Source organism: Rhipicephalus sanguineus, chromosome 4 (assembly GCF_013339695.2).
Source record: "Rhipicephalus sanguineus isolate Rsan-2018 chromosome 4, BIME_Rsan_1.4, whole genome shotgun sequence".
In the NCBI taxonomy this organism is placed as follows: domain Eukaryota; kingdom Metazoa; phylum Arthropoda; class Arachnida; order Ixodida; family Ixodidae; genus Rhipicephalus; species Rhipicephalus sanguineus.
This window is the reverse complement of record NC_051179.1, coordinates 44,084,826-44,108,948: the sequence shown is the minus strand read 5'-3', so window position 1 is coordinate 44,108,948 and position 24,123 is coordinate 44,084,826. Positions and strand designations below refer to the sequence as shown.

At 47.9% G+C, this 24,123-nt stretch overlaps 1 protein-coding gene across 1 annotated transcript in view; it reads left to right on the top strand.

Annotated features, from left to right (window-relative positions):
- LOC119389870 (uncharacterized) overlaps positions 1-24,123 on the top strand; it is a 297,565-nt gene that overhangs the window by 224,893 nt on the left and 48,549 nt on the right. The window contains exon 5 of the mRNA XM_037657277.2: positions 20,464-20,568. Coding sequence (XP_037513205.1) covers positions 20,464-20,568 — 105 coding nt within the window. The remainder of the gene's footprint in view (positions 1-20,463; positions 20,569-24,123) is intronic.

Here is a 24,123-nt window from a genome sequence, read left to right as displayed (position 1 = left end):
TTTATTGATCGATCAGGAATCTTCGATTTGAGCTCAAAGGTGGATGGCCTTCTCAGTCCCGGTAGCGCTGTGGCTCGTCGCCGCCGTCCGAGTACCGTTCAACAAACATAGCTGGTTCCATGTGCGGATGCAAGGGGGATGTCCAGATGTCCAGCAGTTAGCCAACTTTATCTGACGCGCTGCTGCTGTGCGAGCTAACACCGTACTCTTCATACACGCTATACACACTTGTTTTTCATAATTCTGCAACGCAGCGCATAGCAAACCGAACGTCTGGTCAACCTGCATTTATATTCATTGTTTCACTGTATCTTTCCTTATCTCTTCGGACTAGAAGTAAGCAAGGCACAGTCGAACGAAGGTATTTCGACAGCGCTAGCTACGGCCTGCAGGCTCTATCGGTAGCTGTGAATGTCATGGCTGTATGTCACAAGCCGTTGATGCATGGTTCGGCTTGCACTTGAACTTGGTCGGATACGCCCGATCACCGTTAACCAGCGCTCACTTGCGTAACCTCCCTAAACCTTCCGGCCACCGCAAATGCTCGCTGAAACCGCCGTTAAGACCAAAAAGAGCAAAGTTTGACACAATTACTTCGCTTCCAGTTACCTGAGAAGGTCGGTGGTACGTCCTTGACGGTTATTTGCGATCGAAGCGCGCCAGCCAGCGCGGCGTTGTATAACGAGTGTAAGCCTTCTAGCTGTACGAATGTTAAAGAAACAAAGCGAAAAAAAAATATGATCCAGTTACACATTCGATCGGACAAGGTCACCGGCGTGACAATAATGAAACAGCAAGGACGTCCTCCTACGAGGAAACAGCAATGACCGTGTCCTGCCATTGCATGTCCCTGCGGCTACTACTTGCGCGGGCTTCTGGTTACGCCCGTAATCGATGTGCATAGCTGTAATTGGACGACAGTGCTTTTTGTATGTCCCCGTTGCACCTCGTACTTCAACCGTCACTCAATATGGCCGACGCCTTTGACCCAATTAAATATTGCATATTGCGCATTTGGCGGCATGCTTCTCGTATAGGTATGCGGTTGTTTCGTTTTGTTCTTCCGTCAGGGGTGACATTTATGGACGATTAATCAATGTATAAGGATGCAGAAGTGTAACGACAAAAGAATGAAGATGCCCTTGGAAGATAAGAAATGCTTCTGCGTTACATACCGCGCGGTGATTACATTAATACAGAGACGAGAATGCGCTGTGTGTGGCGTGGGTTTTCCTTCGCTCAGTGTTTTGGAATTACGATGGCTATCTCGACGTATCCATCTTTGCTCAAACAGTCACAATAGACAGGTGCGCGAATTAACACAGCGTAAGTGTTTCCTCTGGTCCTCGTGTTTTTTGCGTAGCGTTTTCATTAAGTATGTTACACCAATTTGACCACATCAAGCTCCTCTCTTTCTCAAACAGCATTGTTTGAACGTCGTCCTGTGCGGCAAGATGAAATGTACCTTCCGTAACATCGCCTCGTTTATCTATCAATGATGAGCATGACTGCGAAAAGATATTTGGTTGCGTACACTCCGAGTCACCACTTGCATCGTCTTCGATGTGCACTAAGCTATGAGTGTAGTAGGTGGTGTGTGCCACACTATACGATATGGTAACGTTTCGTGAACACGGTCAAACAGCCCCCCCTCCCCGCCTCCTCTCCTGCTTACTTTATGTTAACCTCCTTTAACGTTTACACGTAAAGCACCCATAGCACTTCCGGTCCCGCCTTCTTGAACAGGTCATCAAATTTTACTGGCGGTAGGCAGATGAAGAACTTACGATGGCCTTCAAATGGGCATGACGGCCCAACTATGCATTAAGACGGTGTTCAATGAAATTCACAAAGAAATGCACAAGAAAGGAGAATAGTATAAGTGTTTCTTCTGTTTGAACACTTCGAAAACATTTATCAGTGATTGACAAATACGAGTCAAAATGTTTTTTTATTGCGATAGCAATTATATGGACAGTCTCGGCTGGATTTTGCCGTCGCCGTCGCCGTCGCCGCCGTCATGCACCGTATATGTATAAGTATGTATATATATAAAAAACCCCTAAAGAAAAATAATTCAGAAAAATGCTTCCGAAGCGCGGAATCGAACCAGGGACCTCTTGCTCCGCAGCGAGTGGCGCTAGCCACTACGCCACGAAACGCAGATCCTTCAGGTAGCTAACGGCGAGCGTTATATACACACCCTTTGCCGCTGGACGGACTCAGAGACGCTAGGCGCTTATAAGCGTTTCTTCATTACCAGCGAGGTGGCGCTACGAGCGCGACGGACGGATTTAAAAGTCGTCGGCGAGCTCGCTCGCTTCTTCTTATACTTGCGCAAGGAGAACCTTGCCCTTCCGCTGTCTGCTCGCGCGGTTTTCTTGTGCTGAGGGGAAGAGGGATGTTTCACGCTTTCACCGTGATGTCCGCGCTCATGTTACGGAGCGTACGAAAGCCACTCGAGCTCAAGGGACGCCGCTAAACGAACAAACAGAAGATGAGCGCGAACTATCAAGTGTCACAGCTCGACACTTGAAGCACGCTAGTTTCCTTCGCTGCTTCGGCCGCCTTTGCAACAGGAGCGCTGTTCAAACTGAGAGTATCCATTGGCGAGCGTCACTTCATATAGCATTAGTTTCTTGCTATCGCATTCATTGCTTCGGCCTTGCGGCGAAACTGTGACTTTTTCTTTTCCTGGTTAAACTTGACTCGTATAGAAACGACGTGACGGGAAGTTTCCTCAGGTCAGAAACGCACTGTTTCCATAGCGCGGCAAAAATATAGCCTATAGGCCTGACTGGCTGCCCAGGCGGCGCTGCGAAAACGGTGCTAAAAAGCGCCCCCTACGATAAGTTTTTTGGTTTCGAGTAGTCAGACTGGCGGCCGCATGCAGCACTAAGCTCAGATGCTCAATGGAGCCGCCGCTGTCGGTTGTGCTGCGCTTTGGATCTCGGCCAATTTCTGGCGTGGCTGAGTTCTTCAGGCCAAGCAATCTGCGTAAACGCAAGAAGCTCGTCAACGTCAAGTATGTTTACGACGTGCAGGAGATTGAAGGAACCATTTCGGCGCGCTGCAACTCGCAAGTGCAGCGAATCTCATACGACGTTGAACTCGAGTTAAGTTTTACGAGGCATGCTCGCGCGATTAACGACAGTGCATAAACGAAAAGATTGCTGTTAAGAAAGCCGAAATGATTTGCATTACACGACGAAACGGAATCAAGAAAGGTCCAGTGACGAAGGCTAGCCGTCGGCGGCCCGAATGAGCGCATTCGCGCCGTGTGCCGTTTTCCGCCGCATTCAGTCGCAAACACACTTTTGCCCATGCACGGTCGTAATTTTCAACATTTGCTTCTAGGGAATTCGTCAAATTCTGTCAGCGTGCGGTGGCGGTCGAGAAGCGACGGCGCGCAATGTTTACAGCCGGCCGCTGGAAGCAGCCGGCTGTAAGCTGCCGGAAAAATCGTAGGTACATACGCAGGGTGACTCATGGCATCGTTTTTCTCGTTTCCCACGAAATGCCGGCTGCATATCCTCGTGATCGCCGTCGGCAGCCACGGCGTGCCGTCTGGACTGTACACAGGGAATATAACATATATAAACGCGTGCACGCGCGTACGAAAAGTAATCAGCACGTTGCGTTGCAAACCACGTTTTGCTCGCGTACTCACTTCACGCGTCGGACGGCACGTATCCAGCGGTTCCGTCGCTCCACTTCGTACGGCTTTCAGGGGAACCAGTAAAACCGCACATTAGGATCCTTAAATGTAAACATTTCGACAGAAGTCTGTCTGGCTGGGTGGAGGAATTAAGAAGTTGAAATACCTCCAGCCACAAATTCTTGGAGGAAACCCGACGTTTCGAGACCGGCTTGGTCTCTTCTTCAGGGGTGACTGTGCTGATCAGGGGGGCTTCGTCGCAGCTAACCAAGCCGGTCTCGAAACGTCGGGTTTCCTCCAAGAATTTGTAGCTGGAGGTATTTCAACTTTAGGATCCTTACCCCCACTTTCGAGGCAATTAACCACGCAACAATAACGGCGGCGACCGCGCTTCGGCACCGCGCGCTGCTCAGAGCCGTCGCCCGGACCACCTGCTTTCGGCACGGTTTGTTGAAGCAGGGATCGCTCGTCAAACATGTCCGACTCTGCAGGCATAGCGGACAAGTTCCTGCGTACGTTTTAAGCACTTTTTGAGCCTGAAAACTAGGCGCAAAATTAAGTAAAACGCTCAAAGCAACTGAGAACTGCGTAACTCGCCGGTCGGCGTCCATTTTTGACTACCCAAGCAACTTCGGCGCACGCCACCAGGCTCCGCCACAGTACTCAAAACTCCAGCGCGTCAGCCCTATAGTATGTGAGCGTGCTTAAAGAAGCAGAAGCATGGTTTACGTGCTCGAGGCAAGCTCGTACAAGAATAAACACCATCCGATACCGGATAGCGGTTGATACGATATCCATCGAAGCCTTTGTTCAATGACACACACCGTCCTTATGCAGACGATCGGAAAGCTTCGCGAAGCTTGGTCTAGTTTTCATAGCGTACACGCTTTCTGCCAATGTTACGCGTTGGTGTATGGAATCCTGTCTGTTTCGATGTCGTTATTATTCTCGTGTCCTAGAAAGAGAGCCTAATCCAGGGATCGAGCTGCGCATTAATAGGGGGTAATTGCGCTCACGACCTTTGGTTTGAGGCACGCGCTGAGCAGCCAACGCTGGTGTAATCTGATCGCGCGCAGAGGATAGGCGTCCGAATCGACGAACCAGTTCGGGCATTGGAATATCGTGCACTCCTTGTTTCGAAGCGGTTCCCGGCCGGCGTAATTAAGGCACGCGCCGGTAACGCTCAAGGCTAAGAGGGAGACGTGCTTGCGTGTCTGTGGGTGCGTGTTGCGCTATATAGAATCACCCCACAAGTCACCGTCACGAAGTCCCCAAACGCGTCCTGAAGTCCCTTTTGTTTACTATAGTCCTCCTTGTCTTATACTGGAGGCGCAGACACCAGACACAAAAGAACTTGAACAAAATGGTGCTTTTCGTGTTTTCCTTCTTTCGTTATTTTTCTTTCTTCTTTCTGTTTTGCATTATGTGTTGTCTCGACTAAGGCACAGGCTTCAGGCCTATAGAAGGAAAGATAAATAAATAAATAAATAAATAAATAAATAAATAAATAAATAAATAAATAAATAAATAAATAATTTCACAGCATATCCACGGGTGAATGATGAAGAGCTTGGGCGAAGCTCCTGAAGCAATCATGGTTACACCGTGAAATCTTCAGTGGTTTCGCCCAGCAGTAATCAAAGCAATAGCCCAGTACATCATCAAAGACGTGACAAACACTGTATATATTTATGCAAGAAATTTTATTAATTGTAAGTGGTAGCTAGACGTGGCTTCCGTTCCCCCTTCATCATAACGGCTTTATGGTCGGTGAAGCGATGGATCGGTGATGGGTCGTAGTGGGATGTTTGCAAAGACGAAGTAGTGGGCACTTTGCAAAGGATCGGTGATGGGAGATACTGCCGGTTACGCCTTACGCCGGACGCGTGACAAGGTTAGACTAAGAGGAGCTTCGCCCCTAAAACAGGGCTCGTATTCACGAAAGCTTTTTACGGTAAAAATTTTCGTAAGCGAATATTTCAGCCAATCACGATGTGGAACATATAATTAGCGAAGCCGGATGGCCAATGGGAAAACGCATTAACGAAAGAGAAGTTTTGTGGATTCGGCCCCAGCTTGACTGAAACAGATTTTGGCTGTATAAACCCAACTGAGCTGTCGTGTGTAGATGTCAAACGGAGATACGCCTGCGCGGCAACTTCTACAAGAACCACCATATTCCGGTGGTCCTATATCTCAGCAGAAGGCAGTTGGCTGAGGGTGCACTGAGCTGTTTACGTTGAGGTATACGGCAATATACCTCCTAAGCTAGGTTTACACGCGCCCAATAAACTCGATTCTCTCTAGCCGGCTTATCGGGTCGACATCCGGTCGTCAATTTCGTTTAAACGTTGGTGGGCCCGGCCGAGCTATAGCTTCGAGGAGAGTTCAGCATCACCTTGCGAACGTTCTCTGTTATCTTGAATGGGCTGAGTTCGCTAGGTGTAAGTAGCAGCGTACACGTGACGTCACACACAAAGATAAGGATTCTACCGAATAACCGTGCTACGGAAGCAATGACGACAACGATACTTGCCACCCTTCTTCACCATTGAAATTTGCGTTAAAAAAAAAGCTTTATTCCAACACAGGATGCTACGAACACTGAGGCACAGTGACGGTACAATGCCTACATGACAATAACATATACAAAAGAATTGAGCACTATACGCTTCAAACATTTTGACGGAAACGTCCAAGTCCACAGCATGTGCACGAACACATGTTACTGGAGACTAACATTACTACGCTACAGTATATAACTACAGCTACTACTAGCATTACTGCACTACATTACTATAGTTACCATGGATGAATTGTCACGTGATATACATGACTTCGCGAACATACAAGAACATGAAGGCTATGTACAGTCGATGTCATGGCGTAGACAATTTACATAATTGTAATACGCATCCATGCGTGACATCACCGTACAGAGCGCGTTGGCCTTTTCTTATCTGGAAGGCGCTTTAATAGATTAGGTCGACGCCGGTTCCCGTTCTACGCTCATCGCCAGCAACAAAACAAATCGTTCTGGCAGGCGTGGTTCGCTCGGCAGCGTATAAAGCATCGCGCCTTCCGCTTGATTCACACGCGGTCGCATTTCCTTTTCATTCTAATTCTTCTCCACCTGTTGCGTTATCACCAAATGAAATCAGGCCAGAGTTAGAAGCTCACGCGAGACGCCCATGCAGCAGGAAGGCAGCGGCGGCGAATCGAAGGGCAGTCAATCCTCACAACTCGCTTCTCAGAGAGCCACACGCACGTTTACGCTCACGCACTAACACACTTGCGGTTTCAAAAAACCAAAAAAACGGGGTCAGACCAGCGGTGTGAGCAAAGCGGACGCGCGTTCTATCAGGCCCTGCGGGCAATGCGTGAGCTAGTGGCAGCGACCGATAGGCTTCGCGTGCCCCGCGTCTTAAAAGAAACGCACGCCTCGCGTAACCACCGTACCGCGGCGCTGCGGGCCGTACTTCGCTAATACACTTATGCGGGTGCAGCAGTCCGACCGGGTCGCGACGTGTAGTAGTGCAGGCGTGCAGTACACAACACACACGGGAGCTGCAGGACCGCACGAGGAGAGTCGACCCTGCATTGAGAGAGAGAGACAGACACCCGCTGCGACTTTCTGCGCAATGATCATTGAGCAAGCAGGCAAGCAAGCTTGCCGGACGGCGTGCACTCCGCGAACGCAGCGGGACAGCACGAATTCGCATACGTTTACGGTGCCAGCGTGGCGGTGACAGGCGTCGCACGCAGGTATGCGTGCTGTAGAGTGTACGTATAGTATGCGATGCGCGGACGCAATGCGCGGCTTTGCAAGGCCGGTCCCCACTGGCCGGTCGGCCTTCCAGCCGGTTCTGGCCCGCGGCCGTTGGCTCTGGAAAACGGGACGATCGTGTTTTTCAAAGAGGAGGCTAGAGAGGGACCGCAGATTAGTTAATGGACGGTCCGGTGATTACCCGGGTATCGACGAAAACGGTGACCCCAGCGACGCAAATATACGCTTCACCCGCCACGTTGCGGTTTCGTGACATCTCATCCGAGTCAGCGATCGACTTAGAAGGTGGCGACGTCTTTGCTGGGAAACCATCATATTCCTGTCCCGCATGAACAAATATTTCAAAAAATTAGGAAGACAAGGACATTATAGACGTGAAGTAAGAATGATCGCAGGCTACAGGTCATCACTCTTGTAAAACAAGCAGACACTCACAGAGTTGAAGTCTGGAGTTGTTGGTGTCTCCACCCACCGCGGTGGTCTAGTGGCTATGGTGCTTGACTGCTGACCCGAAGGTCGCGGGATCGAATCCCGGCCACGGCGGGCGCGCATTTCGATGGAGGCGGAATGCTAGAGGCTCGTGTGCTCCGAAATTTTCGGAACCCTCCACTAAGGCGTCCCTCATAATCATATGGTGGTTTTGGGACGTTAAACGCGAACAATTAATAATTATTATCCTTAGAACAAGAGGTGAACGATTCAGAGTACCATTCGTACTCTGCTATGGGAGAGCAGTATGCCGTCCCGGTACCTACGATTAACGTTGAAGAATAACAACAGGACGCAGGCGAATTCGACTGCAATATAATTGTTACAGCAAATTATCGTTCGTAGCGAGCACGGCATACAGCGCCACGTCAGCAATAGCTCAGGTTGGGATGTTGTGGTCGTCAACGAAACTAACAAGCAGTGCGCAAGACTGCTACAAAATAAAAAAAAAAACAGAGGTGCAATTGCACGAAGGCTACTGACTTTTATACGGCGCGGCCTTAAATGCATACGTGTTTAATTCACTTCAGTTTGTATGCATTCAATAAAATTATACACGATATTCAGAACCACGTTTGAACCTAAAAGCTGATAAGGCCGCATGTACCGGGTCCAAAAAAACCAAAGTGGCAATCCCTTTAGGAAACGCTAGAAACGCTAAGAAAAGCACAGGCTATAAAGCGCATGCTCTCGCGAGGCACTCATTAAATAGCCTTAACGTTCTTCCTCGATTGCATTTTACTTCCCTCGCAGAAGTCCTGGGTTCGAATCTACCTCGAACACTTTTTTCCCCTTAATGTGCGCGATAGCTGCGACGGACACCGGCAGACAAATACGCCACCAAAATCGGCGGTTTTTGTGAGCTCGTGACAGCTTTCGCTGGAAAAAGGAATAGTTGCGGTGGTGCGATTCGAACCTGTGACCTCACGCTCAGAAGCCCAGTTCCTTGCTCACTCGGTGAAATACCTGCGCTTGTAAAAGGTAAAAAAACAAAACAAAAAACTCACAGGGTTCCATATGCAATCGCCCAAGACGACTCGAAGGCGAAAGTCATCTTTTTCTTTTACTTTTTCTTCTAAGTCGATGTATTGATCCATGTATCGATCCGAACGAATAACATGCCGTTTTTGTACGTTCGAAACAGCGGGGTTTCTTATGTACTACAGAATTTAATTTTGAGACCGCCGTTGATGAGTTAATATGTGTCATACGCAAGAGAAACACCGGAATCTCTTAGTGTATTTCTCTTTATTGGCCTAATATAGTCAATAATGATAATATTAAGTTCACTATAGCAATACTCACTATAGCCAGACCCATCATAGTCACAGTTTCGTTGGCTTCCGTCTTAACGCTAGTGGGAGGGCTCTGATTTTTTTTTTCCTCTCTTTTTTACCTAACGCGCAAGACCGGGATTAACGATATGCCAAAGGCGGCTATCGACTCGTCGGTATGATGAAGTACACGCTGCGGCTACGCAAACGACTCTTATGTGAGGTGCATACTGCAGTGGCAATGCATGACTTGAACATTAATCACTTATTGGTTTCCGAAAGGGCCTGGCACTGACCCCACGTGCAACGGTGCATCGTTCAACCATGACTGAAAATGTTGTGGTCGGCGTCGGAGCACCCATACTGAGACACGCGTACTGCAGACGCTCGTGCGATGTTATTTCGTAATACCGGCTATACTAGTGCAGAAGCGCGAAAATCGAGGGAATATCGCGGTTCGAGTTCCTTCGAGGGGCAGCTGAACGTTTCCCTGCGGATATGTGGGTTCATGACTTTTTCCGTAGGCAGACATCGAACAGTGATTAAAGAGCCTCTGGACGTCGTATCAGTATGGAATGTATATGGGTCATCGTGTCTCGCACGTTAGGCAAAGGTTACTGCTTGAAGGAACTTTCATCAAGCAAGACCCATGTGTGATGAAATACTCGTTTTCGGTTCGAGTAAAGCTGCAGATGCGTTAGTTACTTCTTCTTTCTTTCTTTCTTTCTTTCTTTCTTTCTTTCTTTCTTTCTTTCTTTCTTTCTTTCTTTCTTTCTTTCTTTCTTTCTTTCTTTCTTTCTTTCTTTCTTTCTTTCTTTCTTTCTTTCACGAGTGCAATAAGTAGAAATGTTCTGCATTTGGCCAATTACAGGAACCTGAAACACCTCTCATTGCGTATTTATAACTTTACGTGCACTAAAACATACCCGCAGCACTGTTGTAGATTCCGTGCAAAGCAGAACCTACACGTTATGACAACCGATTAACCGTAATTTGTATGCGAATCTATCGTTTCTTGAAACCCGCGGCTTGCTTGCGCTGCGCCGCTTCCCAGCTTAACCATTTCAATCCTTTTCTCTTTTCTGCGGTTGCCGTCCATACAACTATAACGTTCTGCGGAGATATCTGCGTACGCTTAAGGCGCGGAGCTTCTCCGAAATCGCTCCCTTATCTCGGGATTTCGTTCGCCGCATTTGCGTATCAAAGCGGGCTACAAAAGCGGCTAGCCTACGTGAAGCACTATATACAGGCTAGGTGTACCTGCAGCTCCCAGCAGTGTGTATATAGTACTATAAGTATACGTATATATGCCTATACACTCCTGCTGTTTGTGGGATATAGATGACCTCTTCCTGTATCAGAAGCAAACCGGCCACCATCATACTCTCCTTACCCACCTCCAATCTTTATTCTGTACCTTATGTATTCTTTCGCAGTGCCTTCCCCGTTGAACTTGCCTCCCGCATTCGCCCTTTCCGTTCATTCACTTTTGCGTTGGAACACCTGCCGCGGCCGGCGACGCTTTTCTCAAGCTTCCGTTGCGCCGTTGGCCGTAGAAAACGCGAACTCCTAAAGGGAGAGGAGGATAGAGAGCTACCTAGACGGCGTAGCAGAGCTTGCGAGCGCCAATGTCCACCGTGGGAAGCCGGCAACAGTGTTTTGGGCCGTCCGGTCGGCATCCGCGGCGGCTACTAAATTGCGCCGGATCGTATACGTAGATAACAGCGACGCTGCATGCGGCTTGACTCGTGCTCGACCTCTGTGTCCACCCTCGCCCACCCTAAACTCTCTCGCTGCCTTCTTCTTCTTCTTGGTTCGGTTGCGCTTTTCTCCTAACCTTCACGACACCCGACGACGTGTACGACGGCTGCCTTGGGTAACTCGCTGTCACCTCCTCCTCCTCTTCCTAGACGCCTATACAGCTGTGGCCATCCGCTTTTCCCATTGCACTGTTCTTCCTGTTTAAGCCTGTGGTTGCGGAGTACGGTCGGTTGTTCAAGGAGACATGTTTACAAAAGCGACTGTGGGCAGGGCATCCCGGCAGCTACCTTTCTGAGAGATGCCCGCATTGGATTTGACTGTGGTTGCATGAGATGAAGATTTTCTGCAACCCTTGCGGGGAGCGCGGTTCAGCGCCTAACGTTGGATTTCCTGTTCTACTGGCTCCACATACGCTTACTGGACGTTGCGCTCGATTCGCACACTACAAGAAGTCGTGCGTGGCTGGGTTGTGGCATCGTTGCATAATCTCGAGAAGCTTCGCCCAGCGCGCGAGTGTTCGCTCCTTGCTGGCCATCCATCCCTGTACAAGCGCTCGCGTGCCGACCTTGCTGTTATGTCTGGCGAGTTCGTAAACAGCAGCCGGCAATCGAAGAAGAAGAAGACCCTTTCGTGAGTCGTCCAGTGTTTCGTGCCTGCCCACGTACAGTACACGTACGAGCGCAGTCAGTCAGCTGTGCACACTTCGGCGTCGTTCGAAAACCCGCCCTCGCTAGCGCGCGCCCGAGTGGTCAAGGACAACGCCGAACAAGACGGATATACCTTCGGACTCGTGCGTGCGTGTGTGTTTTTTGTCTTTGTGTTTGCTTTTTGCTTTAACGTCGAGCACTGCGCCGGCACCGGTCTCCTCACGACGGCCGGCCGCACCGCTCCGACTGGCTTTCTCCCTCAACCATGTGAGTGAGGTTGTGTTGTTTTTCTGCGCCCAGTCGGTGTTTGTCGGGCTTCCCCTGTAAGTGTGTGTGTGTGGGTCTCGCTCCCGAACTGACTGTCAGCAGCAGCGGAAGTCACGAAGAGAGAAGAAAAAAAGTCGAAACAGAAAAGAGAAACGGGAGTGAAGCCTGGCCTGGTTTACGGAAGTGTCGACTTCCTGCAGTCACCGCAGCCGTAGTCACCTTGCGCTTGGCCCCTTCTACTGCTGCTGCTGCTGCTTCCACTTCTACACGGTTCGTGGTGTGGCCGCGCTGCCGGTGTCTGCGTCATCGAGCACCAGCAGCCAAGACAAGGCATCGGCCGAGAATCGTCGTCTGCTTCTCTCAACCCTGATGATACCGATTGTACTGTTACCTGATGGCACGGTACTGGTGGTACGGTGATCCAGACGCTGCTGTTCACATAGGCCGTTCTTGAACTAGCGCTGCTGCTACGGATTGTTATCCCCCCTGTGTGTGCCATCGAGTGGTATGTAGTCAAGACAAGCCTTCTGTGAAGAAACATCGCCTTCTGTCTTGACAGACCACACTGGAACTACAATTCCCGGTGTAAAGCCACACTGGTCACGTTCTGTGCTGTGCGCCGGCGTCTCGCAACACCGATGCTGTTGAAGATTGCCACAGTGTCCGTTCCTAACGTCGCAAAACGTCTTAAACGATGTACTCGTTTGCGAAGTGAGTAATCCGGGTGTCCAGCGTCGTAGAACTGTCGTCCCGTGAATTTTGAAAATTGCGGAAGCGTCCCCGACCTCCAACTTTTACGCAAAGATCTGCAGTGGTCCCAGATGCGGTTCTTATAACCTGCTCCTTTTAATTCGTGTCCTGTGATCGGAATGCGCCGCTAGCGATACAAATGAGATCTGCGGCGTTTGCTGTATTTTTATTTTTCGTGCCACAGTAAGCTTTGTGGTGTGATCTGCCAACAAAACGACGCGCCAACTTGCGGCTTGTTCGCATTGTTCGGGTGAGAGGGGGGAAGTGCGTGTTGATCCGGCCAATGAGGAAACGCGTGCAAGCGTCGTGAATAGACCGCATAAAGTGACATGAAGCGGCACCGCACTCGGCTATCTGTTCCACGGCGAGTCGCTGTGTTCCGTGCGATCAACGAATGCGGATACGAACTGCGGAAGACGAAGTTTTATGGATACGATAGCTCCTCCTGGTGAGATTATTTCGTTTTCTCCTCAATCGGTGGCGCTGGTTTTATTTGTTATTTTTTCGAGGTACTTGTTACGTACAAGAAACATATGAATGTCGTTGAATGTTTACATCAAAATGCACATGTATGTATCTGTTAGGGGGTGGGGGGGGCGTATGTTGCGTTAACAGGAATCCTAACTGCTGTGTATCACCTTGTTCGTTTTGCATGATGCAGGTGGTCGAGCATTTTTTAACGAGTTCACGTGAAAACATAAAATACTTAACATGATAGAAGTTCAACGCTAATGCTGCTGTATTGAAATTAAGTGACGCAATAGTGCCAACAGACTAATAGACCAAATAAACCTTGCTTTGAAATATTGTCCTAGCTGGACCCCAGTGGAGTTCAAATTTATCTGAGTGTTTGAACGCTAGTGATATGTTCTTCCTAAATTATGCTATAACAAGTGCACCATTCCATCTATGAGCGTGCGCACTCTGCTTCGCCTTGTGAAGCATGCTTACTTAGCCATCTAAAGTACGTGTAGTACCTGTATTGCAAGGCGAAGGCTGATACTTGAGTATGAGTGTGCGCATATTCGAAATCTCGAATACGAATCGAATGGGCGTTGCTAAGTTCGATTCGCATTCGATTCGAAGATAATTCGTTCTTCTTATAGTTATCGAATAACTGCAGGTCTCAATAGGACATGGGAACGGTCGTAGCGGTTTTCAACCAGAACATCTGACTTGGATTTCATTTTTTCTGAATGATTACGCTGCAGGATAATCGCAGTTTTATTGAGCGGACAAAGCAACACTTGAGAGAATCAGCTCCAAGTTGTAGTAAGCAAGCATGCTTATACGTATTATCAGATTACGCATTTGTTGTCTCGAATTCTTTCCGAATTCACAAAACGTCTCGCTGGTGGTTTCGCTCTGCTATTCGTAGGCCGGCTTCGCTACTGATACGTTCAGTATCAGGATCGGCTAAAACAATCTCTTACGGTGTTTTCCAGCGTGAGATGCTTTTGTAACTACGGGTACAGTTAATTCGGGGCTATGCTAACCGCGTCCGAATGTCTTTTGAAAGTCACGGATATGCGGTGGTGGGTAGGAGTACACTTCGTTCTTGGAGTGAACGCGATGCTGTTTTTACGTGGGATTTTTTTAGTTCTTCTTTTGTTTTCATTGGCGTCGTTGTAATCATACATCACACATACGACAGCCCTAGAGACTGGACGGAGATAGAGCGACATACAGAGCGCTGACCGTCTCTAACGCTGTTTGTTCCCGTCCTGATGGTGTAACAACCAGCCCGGATAGGTGCATTCCTGTTACCTTAAACCATACGAACTAATCACCATATACGGCATTATCCGAGTTGTATTAATAATACTAATTGTCAGGGGTTTACGTCCCAAAACAACGATATGATTATGAGGGACGCCGTATAGTGGGGGGCTACGGAAATGTTTGACCATCTGGTGTTCTTTAACGTGCGTCTAAACCTAAGCACACACTCTCTAGCATTTCGCCGCCATCGAAATGCGGCCGCAGTGGCCGGGATTCGATCCCGCGACCTCCGTGTCAGCAGTCGAACACCACAACCACTAGACCCCCGTGGCGGATTGATATCCGAATTGTAATCCCTATGATGCGGTACACGTTTTTCTATACTGTATTGCCACATTTCGTTTAAATATTTTAGATGTGAAGCATCTTATAGCGGAGTTCAATCCGGTGGTGGTGTGCGGCGTGACCACCCTTGCTGCGCATGCGCAAGCCCTCTCCACACACCTCCTCTCCCTCTCCACTCCCATTCTCCCATCCCCCTCTCCACCTGCCCTTGCCCCTCACCCCCTCCACTTCCCTTCCCCTCTTCCTTTTCCACCTCTCCTAACCACTCCCCCTCGCCGCTTTCCCTCTCTCCCCTCCCCTTCTCCACTTCCTCTCTCCCCTTTGCCTCTCTCCCCTCCCCTCTCCACTCCCCCTCTGAAACGCGGGCTCTACATGTCGAAACGCTGCTTCGCATCGCCTCAGGTCCCCTTCAGCGGGAGATGGTGTGATTTTTTCTTATTTTGTATTCGGAAAGATTCGACTCTCCTCCGAAATCGCCTCTTCACATAAACGCAGCTCATACGTACGAACAAACGAGCATACAAGCAAAATCAATACGGCAATACGTTCTGCCGTCGGATTATGCAAATGGAACGCACCGTCTCGAATTGCGCTCATTCATTTGCCGCGATACTGGCCCGATAACGAATACACGCGGCACGAATTTGTAAAGAACGCGCCAAAGGTGTAGTACGTACAAGGCGATGACAAATCTGGCTGAGTTTCTCAGGCGTTTGCATACAGATGCAGCGTGTAAGCTTGTTTCCGAGTGTGTAAGGTATCGTAACGAACGAGGGAAAAAAAAACAAAAAAGCATAAGCAGTCATCTTGCGGATTCGCTTCCGAAGCCTTTCCGAAGTACGTGCTGGCACGAAAGGCTTCGAAAGGCTGAAAATGAATACATTAACTGAGAAGAAGAAGAAGAAAATGGCTTTCGCCTTCGTGTAGTCTTATACGAGCGCATAAGAGAGCCGGTAAGGTTTTTCTTTCTTGTTTATTTTTTCCCCCCATCTGCCGTCTTTGTGAGTGAGGTCGAAAATTACAGTCGTCTGGAAAGATGATCGCACAAGGAGGAACTTGAAGAAGGCTGTAATTGAACGATGTATGGGCGGTGCTATCGTGTGACCAACTTCGAAACGCGGATCTGTGGGCAATTCGCGCACGAATGGGTGCGGCGGTGGAAGAGTTCCGTCTATGGAGGTTGCACGCAGAAACGAAATTGACCTTTTCTGACAAAAAAGAAAAGAACGAAAGGCAGAAGTGGCTAGAACAAAGAGATTCGCGTCAACCGCACTGATACGACACCCCCTCCCTGCCCCTAAGATACAGCAACACAAGATACACAGACCGTAATCTCTGTATCTCGCGATTCCTGTTCGAAACTTCCTCTTCGGTGTTTTTCGTTTTTCAAAAAAATGCGACTGATGACATTTACGCGCGTCTTCAGAAAGAAAATATCTCCGCAAGTGGTGACCGTTCCGGACGAATTTGTTGCTCGTAATTCGCGTTTGGTGCGCAGAGGCACTAGTTCCGCTAACCGAACCAACGCGGAGCAGGTAACTGCCGCTCGGTAATTCTCAATCCATCAACAAACGTGCCTCACTTCGAAACAACCTAGACGTTTGGTGTCTTGATTTACGCAAAGCAGTTTATTATAGGTCATTACCTTACTGCGGTCTTCGTGCATTAATTAAGTCTACAGTGCTGTTTTACTACTCTGAGACGACTCAGTTACTTCTTTCGATGAAGATAACGCCGTGTGCGCGTTTGGTAATGCGCAGTTGCTCTATTCCGTTAAGGTCATTCTCCTGTGGCCCCAGTTGTTATCGCATTTCATTTTATTTTTCTGATTTAGAAGCTCATTAGTTACTCGGATTTATTGCCGTGAACGGTATTACATGTGTCCAAAAATGACACGTGTGCGCTAATAATATTCATTGGGATTTTACGTCCCAAAACCACGATGTTATCAGAGGGACGCCGTAGTGGAAGGCTCCGGAAATATTGACTATCTGGTGTTCTTCGACGTGCACCTTAATCTAAGTACACGGGCAGTGTTTTACACGTTCCTCTAAAACAGGAACGACAGCTCGTTCCTCGTTCCTTCCCAATTTTCAAACGAGTTCCCGTTACAAGTTCCCCTAACGCGAAAGGAACGCGTTCCAGTTACATATCGAAAATTGGAACGTGTCGTTACATTAACGTTACATTTGACTTTTGAATCAAAATATAGTGTCGGATAATCCTCAGGTGAGAAAAGTTAAGAATATGTAGCTCACATCGAGGTTCATACATAGTACGAATTTGACATCGCCGGGAGTAGGTTATATGTACACAAAAGGAATCTAAAGAAACGCTCTTACACGAATTTCTTAGTGACCACCGGCCATAGTCCACACAGTTTATAACTGCAGCTTTCGTGCTCGTCTATTAAAAATGCAACACATGTGGCACTTTCCACGTATAGGTCTACAAGTGCACAGTTAGGATATGACGCTTGAGATATTATAATAGAAATTTTCACACATGCACCAACATAATTAAAGTTCCTGCATGGGAAACCTCATCAAAAGGGACAATATGTAGGCGTTTAATGAGTGCTGATTCAATATTGCAGTGTGAGTAGAAAATAATGTCTACGATACATATCCCTTGTTCGCACTCGTTTGCATCTCGATGTTGGTATCCGTTGCATCTCGATGTTGCATGTCGATGTTGGTATCCGTCAGACGGATACCAACATCTCGTCAGCACTTCGTTGGCAATTTTTAAGAGCCGTTGCACGGAAATGCTTGAGGGTACTGCCGTGTTGGACGCAAATCAGGACAATGTCAACCGAGGTCGTAGGGGCGAGGGCAGGCTCAGCGGGCGCAACAAGAATATAGTGCTGGATGTATACGCGTATTGTTTATTGCATGGCAGAGACGTTACCAGTGCGACGGCTGTCGACCTGAACTGTAATAATATTGTAGACCGATAGCCGCGGGGATAACTCGAATGTTGAAGGAATACCTTCAACAAAGATTTAAACTGCGCGAAGAAGACCGGACGAAAACAGGAACACATGCGCACACACGAGCGCAGAATTTCCAAGTGACTTTATTTACGGAAAGCATGTCGCTTATGGGCTCTTCAAAATAACAAGAGCATGAAACAGTCGCGCAATGACAATGTTAAGAAAAAATAACAAGAACGCGTAGGGGGATAGGGATATGGAAGGTGAGCTGGTACAGATATCGCGCCTTTTTGCGATGCAAAACGCCTTGGTGACTTCCCTTTCAGCTCTATACTCTAGATCAGGAAAACAGCTTTTACTATCCCATTTCTTGCAATGCACCTAGGCTAGATTGCTGTCCGTGCCGGTGCGCAAGGATCGGTTGTGCTCATGTGCACACTTATTGAAACATCGGCCTGTTTGGCTTATAAGACCGACTGCACGAAAAGGGCATCTCGTATATAACGTTAGAAACGCAACTGGTGAACTTCGTCTGATGGTGCTTCTTGCATGACATCTCTTGTTTTGTTCTTGTCAGAGGTGGGCGCACTTTTGTAGTTTGCAAGGCGCCAAGAAGACGATGCGAATCCCATACCGTTGTGTGTCCTTCTTAACGATGTGGGACGCAGTTGCTCCCGTAGTACATGGCCGGTCTCGACGTCGCGCGTTTCCCTGCGCCCCCGGTGAGGGCCTTCAAGTGAAAACCAGGATGCTTCATAGTCACGGGGCAGGCGAGCGGTATACAGTTCCAGCGATCCTAAATGGAACGGTGGCGTTCCTCCGTTCCTCCAAAAGGGAACTAGTTCCTGGAACGGCGTTCCTTGGAACGCCGTTCCGTACAACACTGTACACGGGTCTCTAAAGCATTTCGCCTTCACCGAAATGCGGCCGCCGCGGCCGGGATTCGATCCCGCGACCTTCGGGTAAGCAGTCGAGCACCATAAACACTATAACACCGTGGCGGTTGATATATGTATATCGTCTCTGTGCATCGAGTTACCGATAAATGCGGTCGCACTCTGCAGTATCCTTTCAGTTAAGCCTTCTTGGGAGATGCAACATTGTGGTCATGCTTTGTTTAAGTCCGCCTCCGTGGTACAGTGGTTACGGTGCTTGGCTGCTGACCTCGAAAGTCGTGGGTTCGATCCCCGCCTCAGAGGTCATATTTCGATGGAGGTGAAATGGCAGGGACCCGCGTTAGTGTGCTATATCAGCGCAGGCTAAAGAACACCAGGTGGTCTAAATTTCTGGAGCCCTTCACTGCGACGTGCCTCATAATCATACCTTGGTTTTGGCACGTACAGCCCCACAAATTAATATTATGCGTTGTTCAAGCGTTGATTCTTCGCAGCTACGGAACATCAGCACCATCTCTACAATAGAGCAGGATGATTAACGAAGCTGTTAAAGCTAGCAGTAAGACGTCCGTTAACAAAAAAAGCCCTGCTGCGCCGTTGCCATAGCAACCGCTACAGTTTCTTACACCGTGGCTCAGAGACACCGATTTCAACACATTCAGAGTGGCAAGGCTTTGCGCGTATTCCTGGTCCGCCCGTCGCCGTCTCTTGGCTGCCTCTTCTTCGGCCAAGCACGCTGGATCCAATCGCCGCCGGCGTTGTGATTCCCGTGCTGCAGCACGATGAGCTGAGGATCAGCCAGCTTGGCTGTACCAAGCTTTGCGCAACTTAGTACAAACTTCCTGCATTTTTTGTTTGTTTGCTTAGTGCTAACCGGTTGCTGCTTTTCACGGAGTAAAGCGATATGTTGGGTCGAAGCTACCGCTGCCTTCACACAATGCATTTGCGCTTTGCAAACAAGAACCGTGTATCATTCATTGTTCGTTTGTGTACGTTCGCTCGGCTGCTCCTTGTTGTCGACACCTGTAACGGGAAGCGGCAAAAAAAAAAAAAAAACCCCCGAATACACCATTGTGGAGGCCTTGCGGATGATAAGAGACGTGTCAGAGTTCTCGTGTGTGCTTGGCTTCATTGGGGTCTGTTATTTTTTTATTGAAGTGATGAATAGGAGAAGTTGGCGCCTCTAGGTCGGCACTAGCTACTACTTGTCAACTATCAAAGAAAAAAATTCAAAAAGAAAATGTCACGAAAGAATGGCACGCAAGATGTGTAACACAAGGCAGAAAGACAGTGCATTAAACACGGCGAGCTTTCGCGCACCAGTCCAAGTAAGATAAACAAGCAGACGGATGCATATATAAAGACAAATATTTTTAAACGTACCAGATGCATCAGAAACACAAAACATGGGCACTTACATAGAATTTACAGCCCACGATCATAACATCAAGTCATCATTTCTTGAAAACATAGCAAGATTTACATAAATCAATCAAGCGATCACCTTTCAGTGTACTATGAAATTTAGCGTTTCCATGAGATGTCCCAATCGATAAAACCCTTCAAGTACTCCAGCTGTGCAAATCACCGTAGCTGGCACAGTAGAGCCGTCGCCAATTCTATAGAGTGTTGCTTTAAGGCCAATCGCAAAGAAACTTTGGAAAACAACAACAACAACAAAAGAAGTGTAATTCTGGTTAGTGCAAATCTCGAGGAATCTCTGTGCGAAATTTTATGTTTGTCATACGAGTCTACGCACTCTGAGAAACTCTCAAAAGTTCAGTTTTTTTTTTTTGTTCCATACTGAAACCGGTTCGCCGGCAACGGCTCTTAAACCCACGACACGGACCCAACTCTTAACTAAGTGCAGTTGCCGAAACGACGCGACACTTTTGTGAACGCCGTTCTTTATTTACGTCACTTCCGTCGCAGTGCCTGGCAGTCCTCATTGGTCACGTGTCCAACCCGGAACAGCACGTGACCCAAAGCAAAGCAAACGCAAGCTCCGGCAAGCGGGGATCCGCACAGAACAGACAGGCAAGTGTACTTCTTTTGAACAAGTTTATTTAGACAATTTACGCAGTGTCTATAGACGTTTTCGAGTAGAAAGAGAGAAAAATAAAAGTTATGCGGAAGGCAAGGAGGTTAACTGGAAGACAAATATCCACTTTGTTTACTCTGCACTGGGGAAGGGGAAAGGGGGTCAGAAAGGAAGGAGAATTTTGTACATCGTCTAGGGATACTTTGTGTGGTTAGCAGCCTTGTTTCGCTCATGTGTTGCCATTTACCTTCTATATCTCTCGGTTGGTGGAGAGGGCTACAATAGCGTTCGTGCCGTTTGCAGTCGGTGGTTGATAGACGAGTGCAGCTGGTTTTCCATCTGACCTGGTTCTTGTTTCCAGGCCATCAGACAGTGATTGACGAATGTATTTAATGTGTATGTGTTTATTACTTCTGTGCGTGCATGTCCCCTTATGCATATGGGTTCTTGTATATATACATTTCACGCTAACACTATATAATTATGTAGATTGCCTGCGCCATAACATCTGTTGTACATGCATATATGCTTGCATGTTCACGAAGTCATGTATATTGCGGGAAAATAAGTGTGTGTACGTTAGTCCCTAGAAGCATGTGTTAGGGACATCCTGCGGACTCGGACATTTTTGTAAAATGTTTCATGTATATAGTGCTTAGTCATTTGTACACGTTATCGTCCTTGTTGTATATGCACTGTACCCAAGTGTTCGTAGCGTCCTACGATGAAATAAACTTTTTCTAAACGCACAAACTCAAAAGATATCGGCCACGGTTACTAGACTCGTGAACTGATTCTGCGTAAGTGCAAATTTCTTACGTATCTGAAAGGACAAGTCCGTAACCAGGGTCATTTGTCTAAAAAAAATCTGAAACTGGCCTGAGAACTAACTCATTTCTTTTCTTAAGTTCGCTCTTAACATTAATTTATTACTTCAACATCTTCCATAGAAAGGTGTAGAAGGTACAGAAAACGTTTTAGATGATGCAACTGCGAATTGAACATATTAGGCAGAACATGCCGCCTATCGCGAAAGTAGACGGTTCAATGTACTGGTGGTCAAACCCAGTATAAACCACGTGCCGTGGCCACGGTCGTCGATGCTGAACAGATAGAACAGACAAGGGCTTCCGTGAAGTTCCAATCACAAGCTGTCAATCAGTTATACAGCGAACGTAGTGATTGAAGTAAGCGGAAGGTCCCATCGACCGAAAATTTTGTTTCTTCACATATTGCGGTAGCCTTTCGAACAGATTGCAGGCGAAAAGATGTCATATAAATAACGATGAACTGTGTATCTCTGTGTAACTCCACGGATAAAGCAAATAATAAAATTGCACAAAGTGGGCAGAACGCTTGGAAACAACAAAATGAAACACACTCTCGTGGGACACAGCAGCCAGCGCAATAGCGTGGTTATACATTAATGCGTGTGCCTATGTGCGTTCTCCCTTAACATGTGTTTTCCAAACTGTACATGTGTCCTGCCTTCATATATCAACCGCACTTATGATGACAGCGATTCTGGATGCGTGCAAGCTGATCCTGATTTAGCAGTAGTACACAAGTAACAAACTGTTCATCTCAGTTTCAGAGCTGTGGAAACACAGCTGCCCTCGTAACAGCGCTTTTCTTTTTTTAACCACCGTTTCCGCGTGTCATATTTTGTGGTTTTAAATTCACATGTGGATCCTTGTTTCGGTTTAGTCGCTTCAAATAGACCGACTTCAACGAGCCTTGGCTAAACGGGACTTATTCAACTGTACTTTAGTGAAACCAGCCGGAACTGAACTTATGAGCACTAGGTGAACGTCCCGTAGCGGCAAATTCAGAAAATTGGCGCATATGAGTGTTGCGAATCGCTTGTGTGTTTACCGGCAGCCCCTGGCTGCATGCGAAGCAGTGAGCTGCGTGTTTTGACTGCACATAGAAATAAAGCGTAGGCGATGGACCTCGGGCTCTTCGTTGCAATCATATCGATAAATCTTAGGATAAGCACGAATACTCTCAAGCGCTAACAAAATGATATGACAGAGTAATTTACTCATTGCAAATGAATTCTGCGGAATCCCGCAAGGAGGTGCGAGGGTTACGAAAGGGAAAACTGACAACCGCCCTTTCGTAGCACAAGGCTACAAGGAAATTCATGCGGATTTCTCATAAGGAAAGCTTCATAGTTGGCGAACATTTCTAATTTGCTTGAAATTTACTCAAATACCACAAGGGCCTGCGCACGGAGTAATTCGTGAGCTTTTATGTAGTTAGTGTGGTCTATTATAGTTCGGATGTTATAATTTAGATCTCTCAACTGCGGATCGGCGTCTTGCCAATCGCCGCTTAGCATTTGTAGGACAAATTATACAAGATGTTGATAACAAGCACAGCAAAAAACGGTAATCGCATAAATCAAGTTCAAGCTCTACAATATAAATGTTCATTCAATAGAGATATTCACGCCACGGGAATGTTCAGACAACGGAAATGCTCGCACTAAAGAAATAGTTACACGACAGAAATGTTGTTCGCATTGTTGTTGATGATAATTATGGCGATTAGAGCACTTATCTGACTGTAGGGTAATCACGGAGTGAAACGCGACGTTCCAACGTTTAAGTATAATGACTGGCATGCGCAATTGCTCGAGATATATCACTACGGCGTATCGCTACGAGTGGGACCGTTAAATGCGATGTTGCCTCTTATATGAGTGTACGAAAGGGTATGACGCCGCTGTGACACGAAATAGAGTGAGAGATAGAAAAAAAAAGTTAACCTCCCTAGGCAGGGAGGTTAACCTTTTCAACGCCACCTATGAAGAACTCTCTGTAAGTGCGTCCAATATATACATTATTCCAAGGCACTCTATATTCTATTGCAGCAAAATGAATGTCATAATACGTTTATTTATGTCTTTTATAGTAATTAAACAATTAGTCAAATCAAGAGTGACGAAAACTCGTCTGGTCGGGAATGCTCATGGTCAAAGGTAAAATTACACCATCTCCCGCTAAAGGGGACCATGAAGCGATGCGAAGCCGGAGCACTTGCACGATCGCGTTCCGTTGGGCATGCTACCGACCTCGCGTCGTGGAACACGAAGAGGGACGCTACGCGCGTCGTATCTTCCATTTAGCCTGGCCGTTAATTCTCACAGGGCGAGCGGGGAACGCGGTCGACAGGCGGGCGAGAGGGGGGGCGGCGTAGGAGAGGAGAGAGAAGGGGAGGGACGCGCATGCGCTCGAGCTCATCGCGGCGTTGCGCAGGAGAGAATTTCGGCATGTCTAGCCCGCGTTTCAGAGGAAGACTGGAAAGGGGGAGGGGAGAGGGAAAGTGGAGAGGTGAAGGGGAGAGGGAAAGTGGAGAGGGGTAGGGTAAAGTGGGGAGGGAAAGTGGAGAGGGGAATGGGAGAGGGTGAGTGGAGAGGGTATGCGCATGCGCATTAAGGGTGGTCACGCCGCACACCACCACCACCACCACCACCGGATTGAGCTCCGCCTTAAAGGGGCCCTGCAACACCTTTCTTAGTTATATTGGAATAGTCTCATTATTGA